This window comes from Lepidochelys kempii, chromosome 16 (genome assembly GCF_965140265.1).
Source record: "Lepidochelys kempii isolate rLepKem1 chromosome 16, rLepKem1.hap2, whole genome shotgun sequence".
NCBI classification, from domain to species: domain Eukaryota; kingdom Metazoa; phylum Chordata; order Testudines; family Cheloniidae; genus Lepidochelys; species Lepidochelys kempii.
Genome location: NC_133271.1, coordinates 11,168,579 through 11,182,695, shown reverse-complemented (window position 1 = coordinate 11,182,695; position 14,117 = coordinate 11,168,579). Strand labels below are relative to the sequence as shown.

Sequence of the window (14,117 nt, the reverse complement as noted above, 5' to 3'; positions counted from 1 at the left end):
TTAGTGCATCAATTACCTAGCCAGCAGAACAGACAAAGAACAAACAGATATGTAGATATTTGGTTACCAGTTATTCGATACTCAGAAAAAGTACACGCGCCTGCAAAACAACCACCACATCTGTCCAATCCTTTTGGGTTTTAATATTGGGTAGAAGTGCCTGGTTTGACATGTAGGTGTCGTCAGCAGTTTCACTCCATTTAATAAAATTACCAGAAACACCACATCTTGGGTAGGGTAAAGAGGATCACTCTGTAATATGGTAACACCCTGTTCAACAGAGAGATCTGATGAGATCACTGTCTAATGATACTCTACACAAAAGCTCGCTGTTGTAATGGTTATCGTTTTGTCTCTTGATACGGACATGGCAACAATCTGTAAACATGTTATAACTTCATTCACTCACACACACACAGAGTCATCATCTCAAGGTGTGGTCTCTCGAGGGGCTTCAGCTTCTCCTGACTGACCCTCCTCAGTTTGCTTTTAGTCAGGCCAGTTCCTGGATCCTCATTTCCAATTAAGCCTGTCAGCCCTTTACTCTTGCAGCCTCCTTTAGTCTCCTGGCTGTTTTCCAGGAGGCAGCCTGGTGCAGGGCTGTTGCCACTTTGCTAGCCCAGATCTCCCAGCCTCCCCTTCCTTCTCTATACTCTCCCCTTTATTGCAGGCCTTGTTTCCCTCTATTGGGTTCAGCTGTGTGTGCCTACCTCCATGACTGGCAGCTGCGTGGGGTTGTGATCAAGCTGCTTGCTTGTAAACAGGAGAGACTCTCCTCTCCCCTTTGTCTACACTCAATATGGGGTTTGTAGGCTCAGTTTCTTTCTCTCTCTCTCTCTCTCTCACCCCCCTGCCTGATCTTCAGTGAGTGAAAATGAGCATTGTTTCACTGAAGAAAGTCAATGGAGCTATGCCATCTTACAGCAGCGAGAGGCTGGGCTGGGCTTTCAAAGGAACCTAAGGGAGTCAGGCATCCAACTTCAACTGATTTTCACCCACCTCCAACTTTTTTGAAAATCCCAGCACTGAAGCTTTAATTGTAGGAAGACAAACAATTTGACAGTAACAGAGGTAAAGGGAGATCAGCTGTATGGCCTAAATTGCTCAAGTGTCTCTAAACATTGCCTCTGAAAGTCTCCAAAGAAAGCAGAAATGTCTGATGGGATAACTGTGGACTTGGCTACTTTGGACATATTTAGAGGGGATTTTTCATACTTACAGGTAATCCTGGTTTCCCTGCGTGCCCTGGCAGCCCAGGCGGTCCTGGATGTCTCTAGATTTAAAAAATAAAGGCAAACAGTAACATATTTTAGATATCAAAACTATTTAAAAAGACAGAAGACTCCAAATGATCATACAGAAAAAATCTGAGACACCTTGTTAGAGGATCTAGAGCACAAAATCCTCTTTTTGTTTATATATGCAACACATGGGGTGGAGGGAATGGTATAATACAGAGAAAAGGTTCATGAAGTGGGCAGAATAAATACATGGGTTTCTTTAAAAAGAGTAAGGATTAATTTCTGACTGAATCTGAAAATGAACAGGGAGCCAGCAGAGGTACTGGAAGACAGAGCTTTTAAGGGGTGTAACACTGGATTCCCATCTCTTGTTTCCGTGACCTTTCAATCCTAGGCTCCACTATGAGCCAAAAGTGCGCCCCAATCACTGCACCCTTTCCTGATGTCCTTTGGTGGCATTCTCCCAATTTCCCACTTTAAGGCCAGAAGGGGCCATTAAGACCATCTTGTTTGACCTCTTGCATAACACAGGGCAGAGAATTTTCCCCAGTGATTCCTGGGGTCAAGCCTGTCACTTCTGTTTGAGCTATAGCAGAGCTTTTACAAAGACATCCAGTCTTGATTTAAAAAAAAACGCAGATGCTGGAAAACCCACCACATCCCTATGTAGACTTACTTAGCAGGAGACACTCACCGGCCAGCCTGCGTGGAGAAGCTGGTAAAATGAGGATTGCTAAAAGGAGAGGGGAGGAAAAAGAGAGAGCGTGTAAATGTCTATTATACCAACCAAAGAATGACACATGCTTCTGTAGTCAAGGCACCAGGAGCAATGCTACAGTCCTGTCAGCATCACGATTTCTACCAGATTAGATGAGAACACCCACTCAGGGTGTGTCCACACAGCAACTAGACACCTGCAGCTGGCCTGTGCCAGCTGACTTGGGCTCTCAGGGCTCGGGCTGCGGGGCCGTTTCATTGCTGTGTTGACGACTGGGCTCGGGCTAGAGCCCAAGCTCTAGGACCTGCAGGGTGGGAGGATCCCAGAGCCCAGAAGTCTATACCGCAGTGAAACTGCCCCGCAGCCCAAGCTCCGTGAGCCCAAGTTGGCTGGCATGGGCCAGCCGCTGGGTTTTCTTTGCTTTGTAGACATACCCTAAAGATGCCACTCTTCTTATTTATGAATCCGGCAGCACCCACTCTGTGCTGAGAGCTTTCCGGCTGGAAAAGAAAGCCCGGCCCATGCCCCGAAGAGCTCACAGTCTAAAGACAGACACAAAGGAAAAGGACTACAGCATATCAGTGCAGTGGTCAGGGAGATGCTTGCCAAGTCTTGACAAAATAATGTTGATATGGCTCCCCCACCAACTCCTCTCCCCTGCCCTAGAACGCCTCATATTCATCGGTACAGGTCAGCTACTTTCTCTACAGGTGTCAGAGCAGATCTGGGGCTTCAGAAGGGATTTGACTGTGGAGAGAAGAGGCCTCGTCAATGAGCTCTGGAAGGGCATTCCGCTCCTAGCGGGCCGCCCGCATGGCGAGGTTGATGTGAAAAGCCGAATCTGTGGGTGGATGAGGCTGGCACTGTTGGTGGAGCAGACAGGTTGGGCGGCAACTGGAAACGAGGCCCGGGAGGATAAGTTGGTAGGGCAGAGTTATGCAGGGCTTTTAAGGCGCCTCTCTGCTCTTGAACTCTTTGAATCCCCCTCTCTGCTCCCAAGTTTTCTCCTTCCATTCAGTCCCACCTCTCTACCTTGCATTTGATGTAGTAGAAGACGGGAGCCAGTAGAGGGATTCAAAGGATGATGGAAGGATGGAAGGATGATGGGGGGAGAGAGAGATGATCAGAGTAATGGATGAGAAAGATATTTTAGGGGCAGCTTTTTATATGGACTGTAAGGAGACAAAACAGGTGTCAGGGAAGCCAGAGAGGGGAAGGTTGTAATAACTGAGACACAAAATGACGAGGGCCTGGACTAGAGAATTTTATCCATAGCGAGGGAAAAAGAAAAGGACAAAGCTTAGAGACATTGCAGAGGGATTTGGGTTCCCTTTGGATGTGTGAGGGAAGCAGGAGGGAGGAGTCACATTACAGGGCTGAGTGACGGGGAGGCAGGTGGCTCTGACAGCAGTGATGGAGAGAGGAAGGGGTTGAGAGGGAAGTGAAGGTGATTGGTTTTGGTTGTGTGATGTTTAAGCTGATAACGTGATGGCCCGGGGATGTCAGATTGACAGGCAGGCATGCAGGATCTGATGGAAGCAGGCAGGTTGATTCGCCATTCGTCAGCATCAGGATGGCAGCTGCAGCCACACGAATGGATGAGATTGCCCAGAGAAGACATACAGTGAAAAGAGTGGTGGTGAGGAGGGAGAGGAAGTGTGTGGATTGGGGGAGGTAAGGGGCTAGGCCGTGGTATGTTTCCCCAGAAGAAAGAGAAGAGACAGAAGAATGCAGATGCACTGTGTAGGGTGAGAAGAGGAGAAGCAGCAAGGGGGACAGGGGTCCCATTGTGTTAGGTGACAGTTCCTGCCCCATAGAACCAATAATGAGATGTGAGACTCAACCTGTAGTGATTTCCTACTTTCCATTTTCACGTAAGATTATTCCTTTGCTCTGGAGATGCAGCCTCTTAGGTGAGGAGATACTCAAATAGAATGAAACAGCAGAACAGAGGAGGCCACCAAAGAGTTATGACATGCTGCCTGTCTCTGAGAATACAGAGCCATCACTAACCAAAGGGGAAGGCAGAATACCACACAGAAAGCAGATGTAACCTACGCTAACATGGTATGGGCTCGGTCTTCTTCTGTCTCTGGCAAGACTACATATAGAGGTTTACCAATCTGCTACCAAGTTTAAAGAAAATGCAGCTTATCCTTTTGGATCCAGAGGGCCTGGGTTCAATCCCCTCAGATGTCGACAGGCTGGGGTGATGTGAAAGAGACTATAAAAATTGAATCTTATGGAGGCTAAAAAACAAAAAGATTTAATAGGCCACCCAGTCCCTAGACTGGGGCCCAGAGAAAAAACTGCCTGTAAAGGACAGTTTCTAGTGATTTTTCCCATTCAGTTTAGAACTTCCAAAGTGATATGGCTTTGACTGCTTTTGGCAAGAAAATATCTCAGAGCCAAAGAGATCTCGGGGTCAGGAAACATCTCCTGATGTTCAGCCAACATTTCCTCTCGATTTTATCTCCTCTGTCCTTGCGCTGAACCCCATTACACTGCCCCAGCTATATTTAGCCCCAGACATATTTAGCTACTTTCATCTCACCCCATAAATCCATCTCTCCAGCCCCTTAATCATCATTTCTGTTACGCTCTGAACGCCCTCCAAGAAAGCCACCAGGATATTTCAAATCCTGTTGATTTGTTGCTTTTACCTCAAAAATATGCCACAAACATAACTTTTGGTGGTTAGTCAGGAAGTATTTTGGGGACATTGTATTTCCTCTGGATTTTAATGTGAGCAGCAGCCGCTTGACAGACATTTAGAGCCTAATCCAGATCCAGGTCAACAGACTGGATTCCATTGACTTCAGGGGGCATTGGATCCTTCCCTCCAGGAGCAAGATGCAACAGGCACTGTTTTTTTAACCAGGCTCCTTTCAAAGTGTTAGACCAGGGTGGGGAACCTGCAGCCCACTGCTTCTTTTCATCCGGGCTGCGGCAAGTCTCTGTGCTGTCGGCCAGATGCCCCCCGCTCTGCAGGGCTGGAGCCATGAGGGCCAGCTTGCTGGCATGTCCCTGTGGCCCCTAGGTGGAGAGGCAATCAGGGAAGCTCTGAGCGCTGCCCCTGCCCCCAGCTCCACAGCTCCCGTTGACCAGGAACCGCACCCAAGCTCCCTCCCAGACTCCACCTATCCCCCCCGCCACAAACCCCAACCCCCGTCCCAGCCCGGAGCCTGCACCCTGAAACTCCTCCTGCATCCCAAACCACTGTCCCATTCTTGGTCCCACCCCAGAGCCCACACCCCCAGAGCTGCACCCCCTCCCACATCTCAATCCCCTGCACCCCAAAACCCCTTGACCCCAGCCCGGAGCCCCCTCCCACACTCTGAACCCATTTCTGGCTCCACCCCAGAGCCTAGGGAAGCCCTGAGCCTCTGTGCCCCCCTCAGGGCTGGAGCCTCCACCCCCGGGGGGCTGTCAGTGGCCCTCAGCTGATTTTTGATCTGGGTCAATGGCCCCGATAGAAAAACGGTTCCCCACCCCTGTGTTTGGCCAAAGGAACTGTGGACTCCAAACTGGAGCGAGTCAGGGTTTTTTCCAGCAAGATGTGTTTTCATCAGAAAATGCAATTAGTCAAAACAAATTCTTCACGGAACCATTATTGGTTTCAATGAAACGTTCATTGGGAAAGTTTATCAGGCCCAGGCTGGAATTTCTCTCTCTGTCTCAGTTTGACCAGAGAGACCCCAGAATAGCCAACAGAATAGCCCAGAGATTATGGCACTTGCCTGGGGTGTGCAAGGCCCAGGTTCAAGCCCTTGTTCTGAATCAGGCAGCACAGGAACTTGAATTTGGGTCTTCTATTGAGCTATTCTTGGGTCGGTCTCTCCGATTTTTCATGAAAAAATTCAAAAGCTCTCGGTTTCCTCCTGATGCAGAATGAAGCCCAATTGCTGCGACTGCGAAATGTTTTGCTAAATGGAATTCTTGTTTTCCAGCCAGCCCTACTCCACACCACCATCTGAGATGTGCAAAAAGAAGCCAGCAACCCACTGCAGCAGGCAATACAAAACCCTGAGTGTTTATCCTGGGACCTAACGACAGTGGTAAGCCACTGCTGAAAGCCAGTCCTGTGAGCTGTGTCTGTCGAGTCGTCTGCCCCAGCTCAGTCTAAAAAATGACCCAATCATTCATCCAAAACTAAAGCTGGTTGAAAAATGATCAGTGCATTTTTATCAACTTCCAAATGTGTGGATTTCAATTAAATTTGAGGGAACAACTCAACACTAAAATGAAATATTTCAAATTGACTTTCTTCTTTCGACTTTCATATCATACAATCTCAATTAAAAATGCTATATACGTGTTGTATTTAATGTTTTCCATTATATTTAATATTTTATTTTAGACTTTTAATGTTTCAACAAGGTCCCTTAGATGTTGATGAATAGACATTTTCTAGAGTTTCTGTTCTGCAAAAGTTTCCACCTTTCATCATGAATTGGGACGGAAACAAATTTTGAAAATGTCAGAATTTCCCATAGGACAGAAATTCCATTTTCTAACCAGCTCTACTCTAAACCCAAATGACAAGAACCTTTCTCTCAAACAGATTTTCATTTATGGGCTGCTGCACTTCTGAATCATATCTCCACTGTACCTTTAAAAGAAAATTAAATGATAAACATTTTAAAAAACAAAACACCGAAAAGGAAAACAAAAACACCATGACCTGGAAAGCTAATCTCTCAGTAGTTTTGGCCCAGTTAGAGGAATTAAAAAACTTCTGGTGAAAGCCTCCTTTCCACACATTTCCAGTCCAGTTTTCTTGAGGGGCTCAGTTAGTTTGGAGAAGCATCCTCAAACCATTAGGGCACACAATCAATACCCCAGTCCTTTTGAAGTTCTCTCACCAGCTTGAATGACAGGAACACAGGAGGGGAAAGTTCTTATTTCCTACCCCTGTCCCCCATCCTTTTCACTTTATTCTGGTCTCCAGTACAGACTAGCGCCTGATTCTGCCAGCTCTTCCCAAGCCCCAAGTCCACCACAAAGGCACAAAAGCACAGCAGTTTCCAAACAGAAACCAAACACCATTGATAGGACTGGGTTGCCATCCATTGCCCAGCTGTATACCCAGCTCAAGTCTTCAAGGTTGTGAGAAATCCGCCCCCTTCCCAGATTATTCGTTGGACATATAGGAGGAGAGAGAAGGAGGGGAGTCTAAGAGAGCTCATTTACAAAAACAAACAAAGGTCTTTCACCATATGGAAATATTTCTAGCAATAAGCAGGGCTCTTGGACAGATGATGGATGGGTACATTTAACTAGCTCTAATGCTGCACCAGGCATTTCGGCTCCTTTAAAGTTTATCCCAAATTGATTAATGTGAGCAAATGTGCAAAATCCCTGACAGCCTGTCAAGCCAGGCTGTGGCCCACTGCAGCGGAGTCTCATTTCCCTCAGAAGCCTCTTCAGAGCTATTTTTGTGGAGGCTCTGGAGGAACTGGCATGCAGCCAATGCTTTCTCCCCATGGCTTCTGAAGCAGTGAACTCAGGTGCACTGGGGGCTTGTGACGCTGTTTCGTTAAACTTCAAAAGAGAGAATTGAACCCTGAATACAGACTGAATCCAGGCCTCAGAAGCCAAGGAAAATCGATTGCTTTCTGCATTTTAAGCAGCTCTTTGCCTGAAGGAGCTCTGGTCAGCAGAAAAGTGGAACGATTAGTGCAGACACTATACGTGACAGAACACCAGCACTGAGCGAGGTCACAGTGACGGGCCAACTAGTTTGAATCCTGCCTCTTATTGTGGCTAATACAGGATGCTTCGTAGGTCAGTGATACACTCCCATGCAGCATCTAGCTAATTCCACAATGCCATACTGAACACTGGTGCAAAAAAAAAATCCCTTCCTGGCCTCTCACTGGGGACCAATTTATGCACTGAAGCATGACAATTGATTAACTCCACCTTTACTTCAGATCAAAGTTATTACGATCACAAAGTTACCCAACCACAGAATTGACCCTGCCTTTTTGTGGCAGTAAATCCCTAGTGGTTAACTACCTTTCATGAAGCAATAGTTTCCTTTGTTCTAAATTTACCAGCCATTCACTTCCTAGCATGACCTCTTGACCTCAAGTTATGGGGCAAGGTTAAAAAGGGAGTGATTGGTTTTCAGTATAACCCCATAACCATGGACTTCTGAGTACAGCAATGCCAAGTGACTTCTCCAGTCTTCTGAAAACATTTGCAATGTCAACTATATCCTAATTTGATAAAGGAGTGTGATTGTCATTCTAATGGAACCTACCCCTTAGTCTCTCATTTGCTTCTCATAACTTGAGAGGCATACTATTAGGTGGAAATCTTCGTCCAGATCATAGAATCATAGACTTTAAGGTCAGAAGGGACCATTATGATTGTCTAGTCTGACCTCCTGCACAACGCAGGCCACAGAATCTCACTCACCAACTCCTGTAACAAACCCCGAACCTATGTCTGAGCTATTGAAGTCCTCAAATTGTGGTTTAAAGACTTCAAAGTGCAGAGAATCCTCCAGCAAGTGACCTGTGCCCCACGCTGCACAGGAAAGCGAAAAACCCCCAGGGCCTCTACCAATCTGCCCTGGGGGAAAATTCCTTCCCGACCCCAAATATGGCCATCAGCTAAACCCTGCGCATGTGGGCAAGACTCACCAGCCAGACAGGCAGGAAAGAATTCTCTGTAGTAACTCAGATCCCACCCCATCTAACATCTCATCACAGGCCATTGGGCATATCTACCACTAGTAGTCAAAGATCAATTAATTGCCAAAATTAGGCTATCCCATCATCATATCTCCTCCATAAACTTATCAAGCTTTGTTTGAAGCCAGATATGTTGTTTGCTCCCACTGCTTCCCTGGGAAGGCTGTACCAGAACTTCACTCCTTTGATGGTTAGAAACCTTCGTCTAATTTCAAGTCTAAACTTCCTGATGGCCAGTTTATATCCATTTGTTCTTGTGTCCACACTGGTACTAAGCTTAAATAATTCTTTTCCCTCCATGGTATTTATCCCTCTGATATATTTATAGAGAGCAATCATATCTCCCCTCAGCCTTCTTTTAGTTAGGCTAAACAAGCCAAGCTCACTGAGTCTCCTTTCATAAGACAAGTATACATTCCTCGGATCATCCTAGTAGCCCTTCTCTGTACCTGTTCCCGTTTGAATTAATCCTTCTTAAACATGGGAGACCAGAACTGCACACAATATTCCAGATGAGGTCTCACCAGTGCCTTGTATAACGGTACTAGCATCTCCTTGTCTCTTCCGGAAATACCTCACCTGATGCATCCCAAGACCGCATTAGGTGCTCTCATCTCCCCATTCCTCTTGACTCCTAGGTCTCCACACTTTCCCAGAGGAAGCCTCAGGTTCAGAGTCCATGGACACAGGTATGCTTAGACTGGTTTTTGCCACCCTACATTTGTCCACATTGAATTTCACCAGCCAGGGTGTTGCTGGCTGAATCCAGCTGTAATTTCTCAACGTTCACCATGGCCTGTCCCCTATCCCTAAGGCTTCAGAGGCTCCAGCACATGTCTCCAACTCACTGCTAGCATCCTCCTCCAAATCATTATTTAAAATCAGCCGTAAATGGTCCCAATATCAACCATGGAGATCCCCCATTAGTAAGGAGGAAGGTCCCTGGTCTGTGTTATATAGGGGGTCGGACTAGATGACCACAATGGTTCCTTCTGGCCTTGAAATCTAAGTGTCTATGAAAAGTTCTTACTGATACAAGAAACTGCCCATCTCAACTCTGTTGGCTATTTGGCCATTGCTTAACTAGTTTTAATCCATAGTGACACCTTGACACTCAACCAGGGACTTTTTTCTCCCCTCAGGAGTCCTGTGAGAGACTTGTCAACAAAAGGCCTGGAACCAGACCATGGCAGTGATTCCTGCCAAGAGTCACGCAGCCCTAGATCATCTTGAAACAATTTAAGTGCAATTAGATATGACCGCAACCGCTTCTGATCAGTGGAAAGAACTCCCCACTCTAATGAATGTTTTTACCTTCTGCTCTAGGAGACATCTCCATATTAGGGTCTGCATTGTGTAATGTTTATCACAAGAGAACATCAGGAAGGGCCAGCCCTGTTGCCTCCTGGTAGGAAACTGCTCTCGGAGCATGGGAACAGTATAGGCAGAAATGTCTTTTGGGGGGGGAGAGGGGTGTAGGGAGGCCATCTAGACTTCTTTTAATGGTATTCCACCCTCTGGATGCTTATCAGAAGCAGAGTTCTAGAACATTCCAGAATATTTTGTTAGAGAGGAGAAAAAACGTACCCTTCATTTGCTAGCAACCCCCCTTTGACTCTCCTTCTCTCAGGGATCTGCCGTGGTCCTTTCACCAATGTAACTGGAGCAAGACGTGGTCCAGGTTGGTCCCAAGCTATTTAAATGGTTACCCTGAGATGCGCTGCAGAATCTAGGCAGTAACAGCCTGGCAACAACGGCAGCTCCAGGGTAACTTGTGTGATCACTACAGTGTTACCTGCTGAACCTCATCGCCACTGCCCCAGTATCATCATATAAATAACGTTACTATGCTGGAGCAGTTTCACTGGAAAAGACAGAGAGAACGAGAAAGAAACGAAGAGCTAATTCATGGATCTGACTGCAGCTGTTCTGTAGCAATTACCACCTGCCTCCTGGGTTCTGCAGCTTGCTAGCTCACCAGCGCTTCAGCACAGCGTTGTCCTCCCAGTCCCACCACTTTGGGCACCGCACTGCCATCAGAGAAAGACCTCACTGGATTCTCAGGCTCATTCTCACTCAGCACAGGACAGGCTACTGCTCCGCATTAGTCAAAAGCAACAGTAACTGCCTAATGGTCCAGGTAGCAGTACTCCAAGCAGAAGGCAACAGATGTGCTGTCGGCAGGGCCAGCTCCAGGCACCAGCGAACCAAGCAGGTGCCTGGGGCGGCAAATGTAAAGGGGCAGCAGGATGTCGGGCTCTGGGGCGGCAACCTGCCCTCGGCAGCGGCGGGAATTCGGCAGTCGCTCCGTCACAGTGTGTTTCGTGCTTGGCGGCAATTCGGCAGCAGGGTCACGCCTCTTCTCTTCGCTCACTGGCGGCGATTCGGTGGCCGCACCATCACTCCACCTCCGGGTTGAGCGGCCAGGATTCCGCCTCCCTGTTCGGCGGCAAGTTTTGGGTTTCTTTGCCGCTTGGGGCGGCAAAAACACTGGAGCTGGCCCTGGCTGTTGGAAGCATGGGACGTACCCTCACTCTTCTACTGATTTCACTGTAGAAAGGAGCCCTGACCAAACCATCCCACTCAGAAGGCTTAGTGGGGGGCTTTAAGAGTGAGAAAAGGGGGTAAAGGCCAGAAAGACTGCAAGGGGAGGGAGTCCTCAAGGCTCATCATGGATGGTGGAAAACCTGTTTCCCCCAAGTAATAAAGGAACAATGTTCTGGAAAAAAAAAAAACCCACCAAGTTTTAAAAGCCAGATCAGTAGCTGAGCGAGCTGGCCAAACAAACTTTGAAAGGCTGAGCCTGAAAACAACCAAACCTCAGGGAATATATGAAAACCTCATGTTGTGTGGACTACACCAACCTGGTGCCTTCTCTGAGGTCATCCAAGGTCTCAAGGAAGTCTCTCTCTCTCTCTCTCTCTCTCTCTCTCTCAGGAGAACAGCCACTTCCCGAGCAACAGAACATTTCAGAGCCACCCAGGTGAGCTCCGATGGTTACACAAAGTCAGCTGTGACCTCACAACAAAAGAGTTGCAGGGAAAATGAAGATTCCCGTATTACACTGACAAAGAGATCAGTGAGTGTGTAGCCTGTCAATCTGGAGTGTGGATGCATTGTTACACTTTGCATTTGTTTCAATATACATCATATTCTTCCTTGCCAGCAAAGCTGTAACAGTATCATTACCCGAGCCTAAAGCTAAATCTCCTCTGTTACACCTTGACACCCCATATTCACCACTGTCATGTAATTAGAATATGTCTTATACAAAGCATGCCTTGTGAGGTGTCATTCTAAAAGTCCTGATCTGCTAGACAGTAATATCTCATTAGACTGTATGTGCTATCGTCATGTGTGAAGTTATGAAGTTTGACTATGTATGTATTGCTGAAATATGTCCTGAGGTTGAAAACACCCACAAGCAGCCTTTCAGGTACGACAGTAAAAAGGCCAAACAATGTTAATGGCTTACTGAGGAAATGCACACAAGTACAAGGATTGCCCCAGGAACTGTGTACAATAGAAACCTCCCAGAGACAGCACTACACCATGGGAACTGTTTGACCCAGGTCACAGCAAAAGAGCGTGTTAAGCTCAGTTTTCTGTTTTTGTCTATTTACTAAGGTAATCTGCTTTGATATGTTTGATATCCTTTATAATCACGTAAAATTTACCTTTTGTAGTTAATAAACGTATTTCTTGTATATAACATAACCCAGTTTGTGGAATTCATATTGGGGGGAAGGGGCGGCAAGAAGCTATGCACATCTGTCTCCACATTGAGGGAAAGGGCAAATTTTTATGAGCTTGTGCCGCGCAGATCTTTCTATACAGCGCAAGACAGTATTATTTAGAGTTTATCCCGCAAAAGGGGTGTGCACATGAGTGCCGGGTAAGTCCTCTCACACAGAGCTGACTTCAGTCTATGTCTGCAGCTGCGTGTGGCCCTACCTGTGTGTGTGTGCGCTGCAATAGGCCAGAAAGCCTAATTCAGCAAAACAGAGAGGGAATCCAGGCTGGAGGAACAGGAGAGGCTCAGTGAACCCCCAGTATATCAGGTGGCATCCTGGATAAGGGGGAGGGGGTCCAATCCATCACATCCTCCACCACTGCAGTTACTGGGGTGGCCTTTCAACTACTCAGCATTATCTTTCCTAATAGCTCTTTTCACCTGAAGAGTAGCAAATGGCTAAGAGCAAGGGGCCAGCCACTGGGTCCCATGATACACAAGGGTCCATGTTTTGTTCAGCAGCCACATGTAGCAAGAGAATACACCATCTCTGCCGAGAACACAGAGCACTAGAGAATCAGTCTCCAAAACCCTGTTACAGATACCATCTGTTCCCTCCAACGACAATACCACTGTGTACTGTAGGCTCACGATACTCAGAAGAAATATGGCTTTGGACAATATTTTTAAGTGATAGAGTTTAGGCATGTTAAACAAACAGAATGCAAGTGCATGAGACCAAACCAGGAGCTTTAATACAAAATGTCTCTAAATAAAACTGGCACTACGTGCAGGTGGGAGAAAAGTGTGGCTATATCTGGACAGAGTTCAGAACCAGGAATGTCACAGTTCTGACAATACGGAGATACCATGGAGTTCTAACTCCAATACTAAGATGTCACTTCACCCCATTTTGCAGGCAGATGAGAACTGGAAAGGCAACTGATCACATAGGTGGCCTATTCCAAATGCACATTATGAGGTTTGCCCTTTAATGGAAAGGAGATGGGGATTAGATAAACCCACAGGTTTCATCCATCTCTAACTTCTGTAATTCTATCATCAATATTAGTTATTTACTGAATTTCTGGTCTGTGGCAGTAGGCAATCAGAATGGTGTGGATGCTGGGTTGGCTTTAGCCAAGAGTTTGGATAAACAGCACAAACCTCATGCCATTTCAGCCAGTTTGAATTCTCGGGAGGAGTCTGGCATCATCCAAACCTGAAATTCACCCTCCCTTATAGTTCTGATCTGGCCTGAAACAAAACAAAACAAAAATCAAAGAGGCAGATTTGGATCTAGGGAGCCCAAGTCCAAGCTTCTCAGAAATTTTGAAAGGTTCAGATTCCACGTGCTGGGTTTGCTCCCAATCTGTAATAAATACAGAATTGTGACCTCACAAGAAGGGATAAGTAAAGTATTCACATTCCTTCTACCTTAATAGGAGAAGCAACAATCTCTTCACTATCTAGGAATGAAAACAACAGATGCTATATAGACCCTTGATGGACCCAGCCAACATCTTGGATGGCACAAACCTCCCCTCTCCAATGCAACACGAGTCGCGGCACAAACATGCTGCATCACAACATCTGGCTGCCATGCAGTGGACGCTCTCCGTGGTACCCATGAGTGAGAGCTGGGGAAGTTCAGTGGCTTCACTCAAGTGACAGCAGGTGCAGACTAACCTAGCAGGAGAACACCTGTAGGAACGACCCAA

At 46.7% G+C, this 14,117-nt stretch overlaps 1 protein-coding gene across 1 annotated transcript in view; it reads right to left on the bottom strand.

Moving 5' to 3' along the window:
- Nucleotides 1–14,117, bottom strand: part of LOC140899299 (uncharacterized) — a 258,414-nt gene that overhangs the window by 99,010 nt on the left and 145,287 nt on the right. Inside the window, exons 10-11 of the mRNA XM_073314570.1 lie at nucleotides 1,936–1,974; nucleotides 1,220–1,273 (exon numbers count right to left, since the gene is read on the bottom strand). Coding sequence (XP_073170671.1) covers nucleotides 1,220–1,273; nucleotides 1,936–1,974 — 93 coding nt within the window. The remainder of the gene's footprint in view (nucleotides 1–1,219; nucleotides 1,274–1,935; nucleotides 1,975–14,117) is intronic.